Genomic DNA, 19,942 nt, shown 5'->3' on the forward strand with positions numbered 1-19,942 from the left:
TGTGCACCACTTTGAGCTCCTTGCCCCTTTGCTGGTTTCCCACAATTTGCCTTTGAAGAATTAAAATGCTGCTACCTTGCAATGCCTTGATAGCAAGCACATGTTGTGGAACTAATCATGTCCTTGGTTGTACAAAGAGCTTGTTTAAGCATCTATGTTTAATAAGAGTGACTGTCCTTGATGGAACTGTGCGTCCGATGCCTAAAAATAATGCGTTGACGTCTTTCCCCTCGAATAGCTGTCTTGATAAAATTCTCGAAAGGCTCCCAACAATGTATCAGCAATAAATAAATAAACAAACAACAGGTTCATAAACTTTTATTGCAAGCTGTTGGTTAGATTTCAAGATGCTGTTGTTTTCCACTGCACAGCTAATTTTAGGAACAAATTCTCTGAAGTTGTTGTCTTTGAGCATTATACTCGAGTGCACTTTTAAATGGAACCACCTACATGTGTTTTTGCAGCACTGGCACCTGTAGTCTTAAAAAGAAAAAACACTATAGCAATACGTATGATTTAAAATTTAAAACAGAGAACTTCTGTGTGTTTGGGACCACCCTGTTCTCTGCAGTTTTTCTGAGGCTTTCCTCCAAGTGGTGCTATGCAAAGCAGGTCCCTTTCAGTAATGACACCAATTGTGTGGAATGTCAGGTTTTACAACATACTCCTTTCACTGCCAGGTCAAGAGTGGTTTTCCCTGCTCTGAAGGCTTTAAAGTCAATTCTTTTGAGGCCCTTTTCAAGGAAGACAGCTTGAATGTGAGTGGAGGAAGACTCCAGTCAAATGAAGTCAAACACTGGTGAGGACTCACCATTGAGCCAACCTAGTGGCAGTGAAGGCAGAAAAGAAGGCATACTTTGCTGCCTCCATTGCATCCTTGCTGTGCTGTTCAGCAGAGCTTTTCCAGGTAGTGCGGGTCCTTTTAAAGTCTGGCCCAAAAGAGGTGACAAAACCAACAGTAGTTTGCTGTGACTTGTTTGCTAAGCATTTTGAGGATAAAATCAATTGCATCTGCTTGGACCTTGACTCTACTCTTAAAGCAGATAGTCTAGTCATGTTGGATGAAGTTAAACAATACGGCTTGAGGATGTGGACAAGTTGCTTGGATTGGTCAGAGCAACCACTTGCGCTCTGGACCATTGCCCCTCTTGGTTGATACAACTAGCAGGGAAGGGACAGCCAGATGGATGAGGGAGGTGATTAATGCCTTCTAGCAAGAGTGGGTGATACCTGCCTGCTTGAAGGAGGCAGTGGTAAAAGCACTCTTCAGGAAACCCTCCCTGGATTCAGAAAACCTAAGTACAGTGGTGCCTTGCAAGACGAAATTAATTCGTTCCGCAAGTCTTTTCGTCTTGCGAGTTTTTCGTCTTGCGAAACACGGTTTCCCATAGGAATGCATTGAAAATCAATCAATGCGTTCCTATGGAAACCGCCTTCAGACCAGGTCCGGGGACAGTCTGTCCCCCGACCTCTTCTGAAGGCCGGCGGGGGGCGAAAGTCTTTGCTTCCCCCCCCCCTGCCTTCCCGGGACAGCGGAGACTTCTCCGCTGTCCCGAGCGATTTAAAAGCCCCCGGGAAGGCAGGCAGGGGGGACAAAGACTTTTGCCTTCAAAAGCCATCCGGGATAGCGGGAAGCGCTTCCCTGCTATCCCGGACTGCTTTTAAAATGCTGGCGGTGGGGAGCAAAGCCTTTCGGCCCCCGCCGGCCTTCCTGGACCTCTTCTGAAGGCCAGAGGGGGGGGGAAAGGCTTTGCTCCCCACCGCCAGCATTTAAAAGAGGTCCCCGGAGATTTCCCTATGGGCTTTCTTCTTGCGAAGCAAGCCCATAGGGAAATTCGTTTTGCGAAGCATCTCCAAAACGGAAAACCCTTTCGTCTAGCGGGTTTTTCGTCTTGCGAGGCGTTCGTCTTGCGGGGCACCACTGTACCATATTTTTCCGTGTATAAGACTAGGTTTTTTTCCTTTAAAATGTCAAAAATTAGGGGGCGTCTTATACACGGGGCCATCTCCCCCCATTTTCTTAAATCTGAGTCCCCCAAAACAGGGGGCATCTTATACATGGGAGCCTCATATAGACGGGAAAATATGGTAATTACCAGCCAGTTGCCAGTCTCTCCTTCTTGGGCAAGGTTCTTGAGCGGTTAAGTCTGATTAGTGAGGGGTTAATGCCATAGTAAGCTGTCCTGCCAGGCCTCTGTCTACCTGAGAAGCTCAGAACCTAAAGAGGTATGAGCTGGTTGCTCCAAGCTCTGACAATATGGCTCTGACAAGCCTCTCTTGAGTCCCTATACCAATAATTTAAGAACTTTCACCACTGTAACTAAGCTAGGTTTTAGTGCCTGTGCAACTTTTTCTTTATGGAAAAAGCACATGAATCTGACCTTTGAAGAGTTCATAAGCAGAACATTTTTAAAACATGTGACTTTTCCCTATGCTAGTGGAAGAGGGGAACTTTGGTAGGAACTGAGAAGAGCATATTTTAAAGGTCTAACAGCCTACATTTCCATGCTTTCCTATGTTTCATATTTTGTGATTTTAAATATCTGCTGGGGTTTTCTCACTAAAGAGTACTTGCCCCAAACCTGGATCTTGGCATCAAGGAAATTCTCCTTTTATGCTTTCCCCCCCTTGCCACCAACACTTGCTTCAACAGAGGTGGTGGTGAACTGAGGTCTTCTGAGCTTCTGTCTCCTGTCCACCTCTCCTATGCTCCACCCTCTTTGTTGGAGAACTAGAGACTCTTAAAGAGCCAAACCTATCAGCTGAAAATGGGCACTTCTCTGATACTCCATGGTCTCCCACTTGGAACACTCTCCATACCAACAGACTGGTGTGTGTAGGAGTGCCAAGGCTCCTCTCATTGTAGCTATGGAGACAACAGCTGTTCCCGCTTTGGAGTGCTGCTATGCTGACCTGATTAGAGTTACAAGGCAGCAGCTTACTTAAAGGAAGCTAATAAGGGGAGGGGGTGGAGCCAAGCATTCTGGAATGCAAGCCTCAGACTTCAGGAAATCACACCAGGAGATGGTGGGCAACTGGTGGGCAGCCCCCGGACAGAGCAGCCCAAGTGTTCCAGTGGCCACTTCATCCCTTCCTGAAGCTCAGCAACGGTGGTGCTCTACAACCCTGTGGTCACCACCAGCTCAGCCACAGCCAGGGCTTGGGACTGGTCTAATTCTTCTTAAGGCCAGATATATCTCCTCCCTACTTAAGTTGGGACGTGGGTGGCACTGTGGGTTAAACCACAGAGCCTAGGACTTGCCGATCAGAAGGTCGCGGTTCAAATCCCTGCAACAGGGTGAGCTCCTGTTGCTTGGTCCCAGCTCCTGCCAACCTAGCAGTTCGAAACCACGTCAAAGTGCAAGTAGATAAATAGGTACCGCTCCGGTGGGAAGGTAAACGGCGTTTCCGTGTGCTGTTCTGGTTCGCCAGAAGCGGCTTAGTCATGCTGGCCGCATGACCCGGAAGCTGGACGCCGGCTCCCTTGGCCAGTAAAGCAAGATGAGCGCCACAACCCCAGAGTTGGCCACGACTGGACCTAATGGTCAGGGGTCCCTTTACCTTTACCTTACTTAAGTTAGATGAAATTTTTAATTCTTGCACCAAGGAAACAACTTGCTCCAATAAAGCTTAACAGCAGATTGAGCCTTTTTAAGACTATGCCCCCACACTACCTTTCCTGGGCTCTGCCCCCCACTTTGTGGATAACTTTAGGTTCTTAGTGGGCCAGTCCTCTGGTTGGAAGATGGGCACCCCTCCTCTGTCCCAAAACCTCTTGCTTGTTGTGCTTCCTGCACCTCAGGACGGGGTCCTGTGAGGGGACATTCAGCTCCTCGGAGGAAGGTGCCAATGAATTAACTGCCTCTGCCAGTCTTCACTCTGGCTCCGCCTACTGTTGGCTGTCTTCTGCCCTAACAGTACCAGTAGCTACCAACCTTTGCTGCAACTGGATAATGAATTTAAGGTACTTGGAACACCTGTAAAGTGCTATACAGAATGTTAAGCGTTGCTTTTACTACTTCAGCATGTTATAACTGTGCACAACAGGCAGGTCACAAGTGACTTGGGTTGCAGTTCCACAGAAAAGTAATCAAAACACATGCAGAAATTGTGTTTACTCTAGAATAAATGATGTGTGGATTTGCTGCATTAAAAAGGAGAGAATGCAATCAGTTTCCCTCCCTCTACTTGCTAATATATTTACTTTCATTCCTATTTCCTGAAACAGGGCTGTTTCATCCAAAGTTTCAAGGATAGGTACTGGACTCACCACACACTTCTTGGTTGAACACTTGAGTGGGATTGAGAAGGAGCCAATCTGAGATAAAAATGTGACTTCTCCTTCAAGATCCTGGTTTACCTAAGAAGGAAACAAAAATTGCTCTTCAGAATCTAGTTCTACCTGTCAGTAAATTAAGCATTGCTTTAGACTATTTAAGGAGTTAATAAAAGTGTGCAACATTTTGCAGGATAACAGCAAGTATTACAGTCTTTTCATATATAGCCCTAGCTCTGGAATTAAGGCAGATTCACCCAGCACTATTACTGTGATATTTTTTTTAATCAGTCCTATTTGCATAAGCTTTTAACCATAATTAGTATCAACTGTCCACCAGCACTTCTTATTGGCAACTGTGCTATTGTTTACTTACACACTGTTTAATTAGGCTGTTTTTTAAAATTGCTATTACTTCATACTGTTTTATATCTATTATCCAAGTCAATTTGAAAGCTGAATTAGTGGGTATACAACCATGGTGAAGAACTTCAGACCTGGAGGCAGAATGTGGTCCTTCAAGCCTCCCTAACTGGCCCTCAAAAGTCTCACCTAGCCACACACCCTTTCCCCGGGCAACACCCCCTCTCTGGCCCTGCTTCATGCCCCCTAGTGCTTTTGCCTGGCTGGTACGTGATTTGCTCCTTGCTTGGTTTTAAATAAAAACACTGAAGGTTAAACTAGACTCACATTTAAACTCTTATCATCCCACAGTAGCCCTGATTGAATCCTTGCTGTTTGCATTACACCAATGGAAACTTTTCCTGCCAATGGAAGTTTTTCTTCTAATGCAAATTGCAGGCATGCCGCCCCTGCCCCACCCAGGTTGGAACATCTGCTTAAACAAAAGGGTTAAAGCCCCCTAACTTCTGTGTGAGGGTTCTAATCCCAAACAAGACTCCTACATCTGCTAATCTGTGTAGTATTGTGGGTACATCCAATAGGTGTGCATGGGAAAGTAGGGCATGTAACATTGTGAATAGACACTGCCACTGCTGGTTGGCTATGGCTGAAAGTCTAGCCACCCCTGCCTTAGGTGTCTATTAAAGCGAACAGGAGGAAACATTTGCTCTTGTAGACTGTCACCAGCCAGAAAGCATTTCAGCAAGTCCATGGTCCCTCTTTAGATGCATTTATGGGAGGGACTGCACTTCAGTGGTACAGGGGCTGCTTTGCATGCAGTAAGTTTCAGGTTCAGTCTTTTGCCCCCCCCCCCCTATTTTTAAAAATATCACTTTTTATTTGCAAACTAAACAGGAGAAAAAGAAGAAATAAATTTAAAAATAAACTCCATTGCCAGCTGACATTAGTAACAATATTCCATCAATCCTGATTTAAATATATGAATATGGGTTGCCTGTAAAAGTATCTGAATGAAACAGATGATTACGAACCACACAATCAAATGTAGAATGTTGAGATCTTCAGATCACTGGTGGGTGTTTCTCCTTCCAACCTTACAGGATTCTCAGAACTGTTGTCCATCTGTTAGTCCCCACTCCACAAGAATATCATTTAAGAGCTTGTGAACATTCACAAATGTCAAGGATTTATCCAAGACATTGATGTGAGCAGTAATTTCTGATCAGAACGAAAACTCTGCAGCAATTTCAGTGCTCCATCAGCAACACCCGTCTGAACTGTCTGAATTCCTTCCTATGGAGGTGCTGTGGAGTCCAGTATGCCCCAAACATAAACCTTTGTTGGCTCAATCTCCATTTTAAATCTAAAGAAATGCTGCACACCAATGATAAAGCAACATTCCATTGATTTACCTTGCAGTACCTGGAATCCTGAAGTGCTACAGTCATTCAGAGTGGCCAACAACTGGGGCAGAAAAATACTCTGCCCTGGGGGGGGGACAGCTTTCTACACTCCTAATTTTTCCTCAGTTCAAGAAGGAAGCATTTCAAAATGTCAGCTCTCTATGACTGGTACAGTTATAAAACAGAATGATGGAATTTCACGGTTTGCAAAAAGCAGATCAACCTTGTGTGACTCTTCACTTAATCCTTTTGCTATCATGAAATTTGCAAATGCCATTTAATCAGGATGACTGCATGGCACGCCTACCATAGGTTTAAAGGTCACCCCTACTTCGCAAGACATTCCAGAAGACATTGGGCCTGGAGGATCAAAGCTGCAATGGGAAATGAAAGACAGAATTAGATGACCATTTGAATGAGTTATTTGTGCTGTTCTTGTAACAGCAGCAAGCAAAATATGTGACTAAAATCATTTTAATCAATCAAGGTTTTTTTGAAATGAATCAGCTGTCATTTTCCAAATTAACTGACAGGTCTTTAAAATTCGCATATATTTTGAAAATTACTGAAAATTACTGAAACTTCAGTACAGAGGCCTTTCCGAGACCTACTTTAATACATTTGCTCTTTGAGAGATTATTATTCACTGTTCAAAGGGAACAACAGGTTTAATGGTTTCTTTTACAATCCTTATTAAAATAAAAAAGAAATAGTCTTAAAAATAAGTTAGGGACAGGTGAATCTGTCCATTTCAGTTTATCATTTTTCCACTGTCAAATTCAGTTCCCCATATTTCAACACCTGTTTGCATTTATTTTTAAAATCTCATTAAAATTATCAGTAAATTTCTCCTAATAAAAACAACTTTTCCTAATAGAATGTATTTTGCATGCTATTTCCCCTAATATATACACTTTATGCACACTTTACCCTACACACATCACTGGGCTGAAGAACCGCTCTGCAATTTTCAAAAGATGTATGTGTTTTACTTCACATCATGGGTGGTTGTTCTCAAAAAAATCCTGGCTACATTCAGATATATTTCTTATCAGTATCAATCTCATATGGATACCTATCTGGCCATCTGGAAGTCTTATATTGATCTATATGCTTAATTTAAGATTCATGAACAGATGAGATGATCACTGTTATTCACGATGTGAACTGATGTGGTCTATTATAATATTATTAGTAGTATTCTTGATAGTATTTTTATGTATCATTATTATTATGTTTTTTTTTCTCTTCTCCTTCTTTAATTTTATTTCATCTTTTTCTTTTTTTCTTGTTAAATTTAAATAAACAAATAAGCAAACCAAAAGTGGTAAGCCAAGTACAAACCATGGCTACAAATTATTATTTCTTTGGAACAAAACAAACCATAATCCCTGATTCAAGCATAATGCTAAACCAGGGTTCTTTTTTTAGTTTTTCCTGGGGGTTTTTGAGGCAGGGACACAAAGTAGGCAAAACTAGCTTTATACACCATTAACTACGGGTCACATGCAGTGGTGGTATGCAACATACATTGGACTCTTGATTCTATACATTTCAAGTATTTATCATTACTATTGCCCTGAATTTGATATTTGATAATTAACACACTGGTGTAACAGTGCTGTGCACCTTTAGCATAAGAAGAGAGAGCTCTGTCACATGACACATAACCACTGTAACTATTTTTAAGCAAGTGAAGTTAGAGATCCTGCTTCCAGGGTGGGTGGGGGGGAATAATCCAGCCTGGCAAGCCAATCCCTGATTGGGACTCTTAAAAGGATGACATGAAAGTAAGATGTCAAGTTGCCATTTGATTTACAGCATAATTTCTGAACACTTGGCTAAAACCGGTCACTGTAATAAGCTGCTAATTTACAGCTTTCAACTTGAGACGAGAGTATTAGAGAGCCCGAGTTCAATCCACACAGATCTTTTCTTTCCAAGAGCCACCCCTAGCAGCAAATCTGCTGCAGCATGTAATCTTTGTCGAGAAGAGGATGTAGAGTCGAAAATGCTACCCATGTGCTTGCTTAATATGTGCCGACACAGGAATAAAGTTGTGCTTTCACCATATGAATTTGCTAATCAACATTATGTTCTTAAGTATCAGGTACCAAAGGAAATAAATCAAGCTTCATGAATGGTACCCTGTAAAACAGGAATTGGCAACATGCACCCCATTGTAGTTGGACTGGAACGCCCATCATTCCTGTTCATTGGTCATGCTGGCTGAAATTGATGGTAGTTATAATCCAACCACTTCTGGAGGGTTGCGGGTTCCGCATCCCTGATTAAAATACTATCCTAAACATGTTTGTTCAGAAGTAAATTCTGGGCTTCTTCCGTAGAACAATGCAGGGGGCCCCTGTGTCTCTCCAGGTGTGGCTGGACTCCAACTGCCACCATCCCTGGCCACTGGCCATGCCTGCTGGGAGTTGCAGTTCAGCAACATCTGGGGACTGAAGGTTCCTCACATACAATGACCAGGGACTTGTGGCTCTACAGGTGTTGCTGGACTCTAGCTCCTAGCATATCTGGCCACTGGACATGCTACTAAGGCTGATGGGAGTTGGGTCCCATAACATCTTGGGGAGGAAGGGCCAAAACTTCTTCCATCTCTGTCACAGGAGATGACAAGGGGAAGCTAGGACCCAGGGAACCCACAGACTGTGAGAACTGTTGACCAACCATATGGTGTTGACCTACCACTCCTGAATCCCATTAGCCTTGACTATTGGCCATGCTGATGAGCGATGTGGTTCAGCAACACTTGGAGGACCAAAGGTTCCCCACTTCTGCAGTAGTGGAAAATCCTGTTTCTTTACTACCATGGTCATTTGCTGCATTGCTGGCCTTCAGAAAAGTTAGCAGCGGCTGAAGCATCCGACTGGGAAGCTGTAAGGTCTAACAAGTGCCACTGCTCATTTTCTTTTCCACCTCCCCTGCACCCCCAGTCTCAGAAGAAGCAAAAATCCAACCAAATGTACTTACTGAACTGTGAAAAAATCCTTGAGGTGTTCACTGACTCCCACCAGCTTGCAGTAGTTAATGCTATAGAAAGCATTGATCAAAATCATCTTCTTTTTATAGGTTTTACCAATGTCAAAGTCCTGGAAAGAATTAAAACATGTGGTATTCTAACACACTAAGAGATTTTGTGGTGGATAGAAATGTCATTGACTGTGATTGGCTGAGCTGCCCTCATATCACACAAGAGTCAGGGCAATCAAAAGGCTTTCTTGTTGCCATTGGTTGAGTTCTATTGAACTTACTTCTGAGTAGGCATGTATAGGATTGTATTGTTGATTATAAATTGTTCTTTTGATTCCAACAGGGATTAATTTGGCAGTGTACTTTTATTTTTAAAAACAATTGTAATACAAAAGCTAACTAACGGGAGGTAGCATGCACCATCTTAGAAGAAGCATTCCCCTTCTTTCACACACAAGGGAACACCCCTTCTAAGACTGCCTACAATGGTGGCTAACTTGTGGCCCTCCAGGTACTGTTAGACTCTAACTGCCATCAGCCATAGCCAGCATAGCCAATGGTCACGGATGATAGAAGTGATGGTTCAACAATACCTAGAAGGCCATAGGTTCACCATCCTTGTGTTATAGTGCAAACCTGTGAATATTTATTTAAATAAAGTTCCATAGTAATCAATGGTGCTTACTCCCAGGTATGGAATTGCAGCCGTAATTCATAGTTCCATTAAACAGGGTCACTCTGCAATTGATTAATCCATGAAATACATCAATTACAAGCAACCTGATTGGCTAAAAAAAATAAGTTAGGCTCAAGATCTATTTTAAATTTATTTTTAAATACATGAACAGCCATAGGTCAGGGTGGAGGAACCTATGACTTTCCAGGAGTTGTTGGATTGCAATTCCCACCAGCATGGCCAATACGCAGGGTTCATGGGATATGTAGTCCAGCAACATCTGGAGAGGCATATGCTCCCTATCTCTGGAATGAACCTAAAAAAGAATGCACAATATGTTTCAATATGTTGTAAGTGTCTTAAATATCTTTGAGTCAATCTGTTGCATACCTTTTGAAATATCAGAGCCTTATGTTTCCCCTTTCTTTAAATAAGATGCTGTGTGTGTATAGACATTGCTCCACACAAATAAAGAAATATGCATGCAGCATGGAAAGCTATTCCTATGTGATATTGATTAATCAACTAAGATTTTTTTAGATGAATGGATGAAGAATTGGAGAGTAAGTACAGTCTAGTTGTTGCAGTGCTGAACTAAATCCCCCACTCAACCATGATGTTCATTGTTTGACCATGAGTCAGTGTCTCACTTTTTCTTCCCCTGCCTTCAGTCTCACCTACCTCAAAGGGTTGTTGCAGGGATAAAATGGACCGTGTACACTGCTCTGAAATCAATGGAGGAAGGGTGGGATGGAAACATAATCATCATCATTTTATGAAACTTGAACTTTGCCAGAGTAGGAAATCCTGTTTTGTGCATATTGCAACAGTATGTATTAAAGCCACCAGAAGTCAATGGGCCATTTCTATTCTTTCCAGAGCTGAAAACTCAAAGTTGTTTATTTTTTTAAAACACACACACACACACACACACACACACACAAACCACCCCAGGCCCTGATCTATCCCCCACCCCCACAGAAACCCCATACTAACCTTAAAGTGAATGAGGCTTGGCTTGCTATAGAAAGGACACCCCCTAAATTCAAGTCCACAGACTTTATGTTTGCGAATAATTCCACTATGCAGCTTCTCCAAGTTTTGAGAAAATATCTCCTTTTCCAGTTTAGATGCACCAACAGGTTTGGAGTCTAAACCGACATCTGGCATCTGAACAGTGTGAAACCATAGCGGAGAGGAGATATATGATTAGGTCATTTAAAAAATGGGAATATTCCCCCCCCCTTTTTTCTTTTTTGCTAAGTCTATTCACTATTTGCAGAGCTTTAGTTAACAGTTGCAGAGAGGCCCACAGCACTGGGAAGAGAAGGTTAAACTCATTCCCTAAAATTGCTAATTGTCCCATTGGGTGAAACATACAGGAGCCCAGCCTCTCGCCCACTCCAGCTTCCATGATTCCAATACCATGATTGTGAACTGAGAATTAGAAGCATTAGGAATTCAAATTGTGAGAAGAATTTCTGTCATTATTATTATTTTTAATTAAATGTGACAAATCTTCCTGGCTGATCTTCTGGATCACATAATGGCCTTGTTTGCACACCAGAGTACAGGATAGAAACAAAACTACAATCCCTGGTTCAGACATACCACTAGGGGCAGAATTCAACAGTGTACCCTTCTGATTGATCCATCAATGAAACCATGAAGAGGAACAATTTCCCTCCTCCCCTGTAGCCTTTTTGGGGTTACTACAACCCCTCCATCATGGAGGGGGGCAAAGGGGGATCCCTGTTGCACAAGCAAAAGCCGTTGCATGAGCTTCTGCTGATAGTACTCATTAGCTAAATACCGTCCTAAGTCAGGGATTGTGATATGTTCCATCCATACACTACTGAGGAGACACATTTTCAAAAGGCCCTATCATTGTAAACCACTATAAACTATGGTTTGCCACAATGTGCAAACTGGGCCAGAGTTTGGCCCACAGTTGTCTCCCAAAAGCCACTGGAGAACAGAACACAAAGGTTCTTGGCAACAGAGTGAAACAGAGGTTTCCACTTTGTGAATGTACATTATTCATTTGTCTTCCAAGCCTTTAACACTGCTGCAGTGCTCTAAAGAGTCGCTCTGTTGTTTCAAGCGCAGGGTGAAAAGGGATTTCTTTTTTCCACATGAAATCATCTCCATCACCAACTCAACAGAATGTCATGTTCAGTCGCAACAGTCAAACAAGCCAGCAAACATGAAGTGATATGTGTCTTCACAAATCTCTGAGGCAAGACTAAGCCAGATATCTTGCCCCCCCCCCAGTTAGGAGAAGAAACGCTTTTGAAAATAGTCCCAGACTTCAGCTCCTTTAAAATAGAGCATCCTAACAAGAGCTCTAGCAAACCAAACGCTTCTCCAAGAACTGAGGTGAGGGGGATTCAGTTTGAAAATGGCATGAGAGAAGCATCAATCCCATAATAATAGGAAGCTGAAAACCATTGATATACTGGTCCTTTGGGATTGCCAGCTTCACAGAGATGTAAGGAGATACAATTTATGTCCTGCTCCATTCAATTAAACTATGGTTTAATGCAACCTGCAAATCGGTCATAACCACACCATACGCTTTAAAAGGCTATCTAATCTCTACTTCCTGAAGCAATAAGCAAACTGAAACACAATCATTCTTTGAGATTCACAGTTCTCTGAATTTTGCAATGCAGTTCTCCAGCAAAGTAATAAGCAGAAAAATGCTTATACTAGGATAAATTGTGCATACAAAATAACATACAAAAATGCATTATATTAGGGGAAATTGTTTTGCAAAAATCAGTACATTAGGCAAAATTCAGGTGTGGGTTATAGCCAATGCCAGTCCTACTTAGACCTATTAAAGTTAATAGACACAGCTGATTAAAGTTTGCTAATTTCAATGAGTTTACTCTGAGTAGAACTTAGTTAGGGAAATGCACACAAAAATGCTGATAAATTCTTACAAAAACTTTAAAAAATGCAAACTGATATGGAAATGTGGAGAACTGAAAGTAAAAATGTGAAACTGAGAGAAACCAAAATTGACAAATTCTCCCATCTCTAGCAGTGAGTGGGGTCTCTCACAACAACAGGGTAAGACTCTTCAAGGACTGATAGGGCAGCCACCCCCACCCACATCAAAGGAGTAACCTATCTTAGCAGAACCTCTTCTGCTGAAGGAGATCTAGTGTGGTCCTACCAAATAAATAAACAAAAAAGTAAGTAAAGCATGATGAACCTGGGGCACGCTGCACTCTTGGTTCCAAATTCCCGTAAACTCTGGCTTTGCTAGTGTCTCATCCCGGGTGTTCCCATCTTCTTCCTCCTCCTCCTCCTCTCGGTATTTGGTTTCTGCAATCATCTCTTGAGATGTTCCCATAAGTAAGTTTCTGTCATCAAGTGAGACGCAAGGTGAAGGGGAACGCCAATGTTTCTATTGCAATACAAAAACACGAGTGACTGCCTGGCTAGCCTGGTGAAACAGACTAAACCACCTTGAAACTTTTACTGATTAAAATTACATAGGGGAGAAATGCTGGAGATATATTTTATTTTTTACGTTGACAAATGATCTAGAAGTCTTGACAATATTACAAAACAACATATCATGCATTTCAAAGCAAGAGCAGCCCAAACTAGTCCAGGAGTCTGGCTTTCCACAGTGACCAATTAGAAGCTTCCAGGAAACTCAGACTATGGGCACTAAGGCAATAGCACCCCTGCATCAAATTGCATTTGGTGAAATAGTATCACCAAACCAGGAAGTTCTCCTTAGCTATTAATTCCAATAGCCAGCCATTTATACATCTTTTATTAACTTGTCTAATTTGACTATGGTTGCCATGCGTTCAGAATTTCTTGGACATAGCCAGAATAATGCAGTCAGAAGCAGTGTCCAGAGGAAATCGCTGAACTGTCCAGGAAAATCCAGACGTATTGCAACCAAAGCCGGTAGTCTTGATTTTGGCGTGTTTTATTAAAAATTGCTCAAAAACTTCATTTTTTAAAATAGATTTTGCAAATAAAGCTCAACCAACAACTTTGGGCTGGGAGAGATTCTGCTTGAAATCCTGGAGTGCTGCTTCCAGTCAGTTGTAGACAATACTGAGCTAGGCGGACCAATGAGTCTGACTTGATAAAGCAGCATCTGATGTTCCTAATCACACTGTTAACATCACATGTAGTTAGGTGCCAAGACCCAGGGTAGATTATGCATTCCCTAGGGTTTGTTTTTCTTCTAGAAATAGTGAGTGGTGGGAGGGATCTTGGATCGGGATTGTGGTGTATAAGAAGGAGAGTGATCCTTCCCCCGCCTCCTATCATTTATCTCCAAAGGTGTCACTGCAACAAATAGAAATTTAAGGGGCAAACAGTAGTTCTGAAGAGTTGATTTTTAGGGTGGAAACAGTGGAGGTCACAGTCCCAATCTATAAGATCTGTTCTTCCCTACCAAGACATAGCTGCAGTTTCTAGAATTAAAACAGATCCTGCATTCTTTATAATCTGGAGCTAAACTAGTGGCCATCAGCAACACACCTTACGTCAGTGAATTCCTACATGGATTCTTATTTATTAATTAACTTTCTATTGAGCCCTTCCTCCCAAAGGAGCCCAAGGTGGCAATAACACTGAACCAGGGAGCCCTACAGGTCTGGTACTATTTACCTACGCCTATCCCGACAAAGGAAGGAACTCCAGGCATTTCAAGCTAGGACAGCCATACCACTGATTTATTAGCCCTTAAAGACAGAAGTGGGAAACCTTAGGCCTGGTGTGGGGAGTGAATGCTGCCCTCCAGGTTTGTCTGTCTGACCCTCAGAACTCTCCACAGACTACAGCCCTCATTGCCCTTGTTGAGCACCTCAAATGTTTGCCTGGCTGAAAGGAGGATAAAAAAGTGATTTTTTCTGTAGAAACTGAATTAATGTATAAAGGTAAAAAAATGCATTTGTTGCTCCACTCCCTTTTACCTCTAGCCCTGCCCACCACTGGCATCTGGCCCTCGAAAAGTGAATGTGGCCCTTGCGCTGAAAAAACTTCCCCACCTTAGTTTCAAAGGCTAGCTGCACTTCTGTTTACCTGTGGAACAATGGGCACTGCATCATCACATGCTTTCTTGATGTACTGCCATGTTTTCATGCGCCATTTTACAGCGTCAGAAAGCTTATCCTGGCTCTTCAGGGTCTGTGGGCACGACTGCTTCTTCACTTTCTCCATCTGAGCATCTTCTTTCAAAATCTGACTGACAATCTCAATTTTTCTTGCTTTCTGCTGTTCCACAAATTCCCTGTATTGAAAACAAAGATGTGCAAACTAAGAGCCCTAATGAACAGTCAGGTGGCTTCATCTTCACCTAAACAGCTGGAATGTTATTATAATTTGAAAAAAAGAATATATAATAGAAAAAAGCATTCTCTTTGCATAGGCAAGGTATTCCCTTTCAAGGCTTTTGTATAGTTTGTGCCAGCTAAGTAAACCTGTGTTATCTAGTACCTGTTAGCTACTAGAATTTGTGTCAATGCCCCACCTGCTCAAAAACTATTCTGCAGTTTGCATCTAGCCAGTGAAAGAGACAGAAGCTCCAGATGGTTAGCAAGAAGGTGTCAGGGAAGTCTTCAAGGATTTGCTACTGGGGTGGCTTGTGGGTGGAAGAAGCAGTAGCTTTACATCTGGCTACCTGCCTGCTCCCACTTTAGAGTCTCTATGCTGCTGTAGGAGCATTGATTATATCCCTCTACTTAGTTATGATGTTAAAAAAATACACAGAGAGGAAAAAAGTTGTGTGTATATCACTTATGCAAAGTTTCCCCATAAAAATAAGCATTTCTAATTTAGAAGATATATTAGACTTAATCCAGGAGAAGGTTAAAAACATAATGGATGGCCATCTGTCATGGATGCTTTAGCTGAGATTCCTGCATTGTGGGGGTTGGTCTAGATGAACCTCAGGGTCCCTTTCAAATCAACAATTTTCTGTTTCTATGATAAGAAAAGCCTGTTGGATCAGACCAAAGGCCCATCTGATCCAAGTTCATGTTCCCACAGTGGCCAACCAGATGACGTTGGGTAACCTGCAAGCAGGATTCAAGGACAAGACCACTCTCCTCTCCTGTGGTTTACAGCAACCACTTATCAGAATAATCACTGCCTCCAACTGTATCAAGGCTAGTAGGTATTGATAGCCCTATCCTATGAATGTGTCTAATCCTCTTTTCAAGCCGTCCAACTTGTCCTGCGCAGGACAAAACCCAATGAAATTATCAGGAGCCATGCAAGAACATTAAATGAGCTCTTTGCTTCAATGGGACTCATACAAAATGACTTTTTAGAGCTTGAGGGAACACTGTAGAGCAGGGGTCAGCAAACTTTTCCAGCAGGGGGCTGGTCCACTGTCCCTCAGACCTTGTAGGGGGCTGGACTATATTTTTTTTAGGGGGGGTGAATGAATTCCTATGCCCCACAAATAACCCAGAGTTGCATTTTAAATAAAAGGATACATTCTACTCATGTAAGAACACGCTGATTCCCAGACCGTCCATGGGCTGGATTTAGTTGACGATTGAGCCAGAACCAGCCCCTAGGCCTTAGTTTGCCTACCCATGCTGTACAGTGTCTAGTCCAACTCCCTGCCTGATACATCAAGCCCATAGTTAGATCAGCTCCAAAAGATGCCTATCTAACTTCAGCTTGATAAACTCCACTGTTGTGACTTGCTCTTCCCTGGTACTAGACACTGCGTCTTCAGAGGACGAAAGAGGTTGAGGACCTTGAGGGTCAAGCCAGGTCTCCTTCAGTCAGTGCCAACGATCCTGTTGAGGAGCCCTGTGAGTTGACATGTGCTGAAGGACTCTTGAAGCCACCACTCTGTCCTTGAGCCCAGGCTGCAGAGTAACAACGAAACATGTGTCTACAGACCCAAAGTCATCACACATCTCATGAGTAAGGGGTCTGGTTGTGCGTAAGCAATCCCTGGAACTCCTCTACTATCAGCAGCTGGGGTTAGGGTGTGGTCTAGCATGTGTAGCCAAGTTATGAGAGTAGGGACAAAAATCACATACTGTATGTCACATTGGACTCATTAGAGGAGAGTCAGGCTAAACAAATTTTGGGGTGACAATCTTGTGTGTTTTTGCAGGTAACTTTATGCAGCCTAAGATGACTCTCAGAGAATCCCTAGAAAGTCAGCACCTAATAATATAAATGACTTAATGCACAATGCCAATGCCTTCCTTTCTTTCTTTTGATAGACCCAGCAAGCAAAGCATAAAAACCTTCATCTAATCTTTGTCTTTAGTGATGCAATGCCTCCCACACCTTTCCAGAGTTAGATATTATATAAACCAGTGTTCACTTGGTAGTTTCCTCTAAGTTTGAGACTTCATATCTTCATTGCAAGAGACACAAATAGTTTCCTGTTCCTTTTTAAAAAGTACTACAATCCCCCCACACTCGCAAAAAAAAAGTGGCAGCTCACTTCTTCCGCTTCTCAAACTCCACCTGTCTTTTATAGAGAAAAGCCTCCCGGGTGACATTGTGTCCTTGGGCCTCGATGGTTTCCTTCAATTTCTGCTCTTGCTCTTGAGTATCAAGAAAGTTGGCTTTGTTCTGAGCCTGGTGAGTTCGGAGCTTTTCCTACATATTGGTGCAGGGGAGGGGTTAGATTCATTTGTGCACAGTTCCACAAGAAAGAAACTTAAGATAAATTTGCAGAGCACTACATATTTAAACATGCCAGACAGAGGGACATCAACCTACAACTGAAGACCCTTGGGACAAGAGGGCCTTTGCCATAGGGTTGAAGTTTGCCCTGCTGGCCCCTGTTATCAAGGAGGCACCCTGCCTGTTGAAACCAACTGAAGACACATTGATTTCAACACAGAGTTAAAATTGGTTTCAAAAAGTGTAATCCATTTCCAACCTAACCAAGATGCCAGTGAGCTTCCACTGGACTTGAAACAGGTTGCAAGCATTCCAGCTTTTCAAATGCGCTCCACCTTCCATATAATAGCAACACTGGTGGTCGTTAGAAGGGAGATTGTAATTATTACATATATATCCTTCCTTTCCTTCACAATTGAAGCAATACACATAATCTGCATACACTTGTAAAATAGGTTAGGCTAAGACACAGCAGCTGCCCCCAAGTCATCAACTGAGCTTCATGGTTGATCTGAATCCTAGCCCAACACTTTAACCACTGTGTAGTCCTGTCAAGGGGTGCTAAAAGAGACTCCTCAGTTGGGAAAGCTGGTCTACCCAAGGGCTCCAAGGCATGCTTAGAAAAATCAAAGAACTTCAAAATAAAGCTAATACCCGATTGGAAGAGATGTTGTTCTTCAGGGACAACACAGTTTCCATCCTCTTTTGCATATATTCCTGGTTTTTCTGTTCCTCGCTTGCTTCTTTGTCACGGATCCTATTGGAAGAGCAAATCCAGTCAAGTTCATGGCTGCATCTATCATTCCCAGTGTTGTTATTGAAAACTTAAAATTTTAATGAAGTGCAAATGGCAAACCTTCCCAAACTTTTCTTCAGAAACTTGACTGCTTTTTCATGGTTCCTCTGAGCATCTTCCAATGCTTTGGAAAGACGGTGCTCATAATCATCCCTGGCTTTCTGTATTTTTCTATAGAGAAGCAAAACACAGATTTCAAAACAAAATAACATTGTATGCCTGGCTTATATTCTTGAGTTAGTAGGACCATGGCTGATGTTAGGGGTTGGTTTTGGGGCATGTGGCAAGGTCCACAATCCAGAAGGGGCCTTTTACTAATCCTAGCCCTGCTACTCCTCTTCATTGCTGCTGCTGTTGTCTGTTTACTTGCCCTCTACAAGCAGAGAGAGGAGCAAGAAGGAGCACTAACCTTTGCCCAATTCGCCTTCCCTCCCTGGATGCTGCTGCTACTGAAACTCAGAGGAAGAGGCAAGTTAATGGGTGGCAGCAGCATCAACAGCAGGCTGGCGCCCACTAAAAACATGTTACCCAAGAACCACCACACAAGAAAGCTGGATGCAGCAGTGACAGGACCTTCAGAAGTTAACTGAGTTTGCTCTCAGGCTGGTGATCTGGAAGCAAGCAGGTCCCATTCAGGTGGGCAGTCCAACCAGGAAAAAGGTGGTCTGTATAAAGTGAGTATGTGAAAGTGAGGAAGGGGCAGGTTGAGTGCATCTCAACCTGCCCCAGGGAAATGAGTTCAGGAAGTTCTTCTTAAGGTTTAGTCAAAATCATCTCACTTGTAATCTGAACTCATTAGTTTGGGTCCTGCCTTCTGGAACAAGAAGAAACAAACTTTGCTCCATCATCACGTATTTCAAGGATGATCTCATGTTTTATAATGATTTATCAGTACACAAGTATGCATCACTAAGGGGAAGAGATATGAAGGAGCTGGAGAAATGGACAGCTACATTGCAGTATACTGAGGCAAGAACTCTAGGAAAGAAAAACCAACAGAAGGTTCCTACTGCTTTGGTTGCAACTTGAGAACTAGGACAGGTAATTTAGAACTCCAAAATCCAGGGAGAAATATGGATGGGGAGACTTCGGGAAACAACTCCAGAGCGGCCCCTGCACTGGTACCTTCCAGATATTGTTGGGAATAAAACCTCCATCAGTTCCAACCAGCATGACCAACGGTCAAGGGTTTAGTCCTGGGGTAGGGAACCTTTTCAGGTTGAAGGCCATATTCCCTTCTAGGCGACTTTCCAAGGACCACATGCCAGTGGAGCAATGACTGTAAAATTTACCTCTATACAGTAGGCATGTTTCTATACACACCTCTCTCTATCCTCCTTCCAAGCAAGCAAGAGGTGCTTTCAGGGTTTAAGGGCACATTCCAGCCAGGCAAAAGCACTCAAGGGGGATGCAAAGCATGGCCACTGTGGGATGTGGTCTGAGAAGAAGGGATGTAGCTTTGGGGAGAGTTCCTGAGCTTGATAAAGAACAAGTAGGGACATATTTGCCCCCTAGGCCCGAGGTTCCCACTCCAAGTTTAGTCTAGCAGCATCTGGAGGGGCTGGCCTTAAGTTGAGGAAGACTGCAGCACACACCTCACTTACCTCTCCATGGCCAGCCACCTCTGGTTTAGCTGCAAAGTTCGGTTCTTCTGGTTCTGGAGGCGTTCTGCTGCTTGCATTTGGTTCTGCTGGTCCAAATATTCCTCGTCCTGTTTGATCTGGTTACGGAGCTCGGAAAAATTGCCCTGCTCAATTTCAATCTTCCACATCTCAAGTCTTATAAAAACAGAC

At 42.9% G+C, this 19,942-nt stretch overlaps 1 protein-coding gene across 3 annotated transcripts in view; it reads right to left on the reverse strand.

The window, feature by feature from the left end:
- The window catches only part of CFAP74 (cilia and flagella associated protein 74), a 77,513-nt gene that overhangs the window by 41,361 nt on the left and 16,210 nt on the right, over positions 1-19,942 (reverse strand). For all 3 annotated transcript variants that reach the window (XM_081923402.1, XM_081923401.1, XM_081923403.1), the window contains exons 7-16: positions 19,754-19,927; positions 18,210-18,320; positions 18,008-18,110; positions 17,169-17,326; positions 14,774-14,981; positions 12,933-13,127; positions 10,706-10,879; positions 9,034-9,152; positions 6,350-6,416; positions 4,271-4,360 (exon numbers count right to left, since the gene is read on the reverse strand). In XM_081923402.1, the coding sequence (XP_081779528.1) occupies positions 4,271-4,360; positions 6,350-6,416; positions 9,034-9,152; positions 10,706-10,879; positions 12,933-13,127; positions 14,774-14,981; positions 17,169-17,326; positions 18,008-18,110; positions 18,210-18,320; positions 19,754-19,927 (1,399 nt within the window). The remainder of the gene's footprint in view (positions 1-4,270; positions 4,361-6,349; positions 6,417-9,033; positions 9,153-10,705; positions 10,880-12,932; positions 13,128-14,773; positions 14,982-17,168; positions 17,327-18,007; positions 18,111-18,209; positions 18,321-19,753; positions 19,928-19,942) is intronic.

The sequence above is a fragment of the Podarcis melisellensis genome (genome assembly GCF_964234715.1).
Source record: "Podarcis melisellensis genome assembly, chromosome: 8".
NCBI classification, from domain to species: Eukaryota; Metazoa; Chordata; class Lepidosauria; order Squamata; family Lacertidae; genus Podarcis; species Podarcis melisellensis.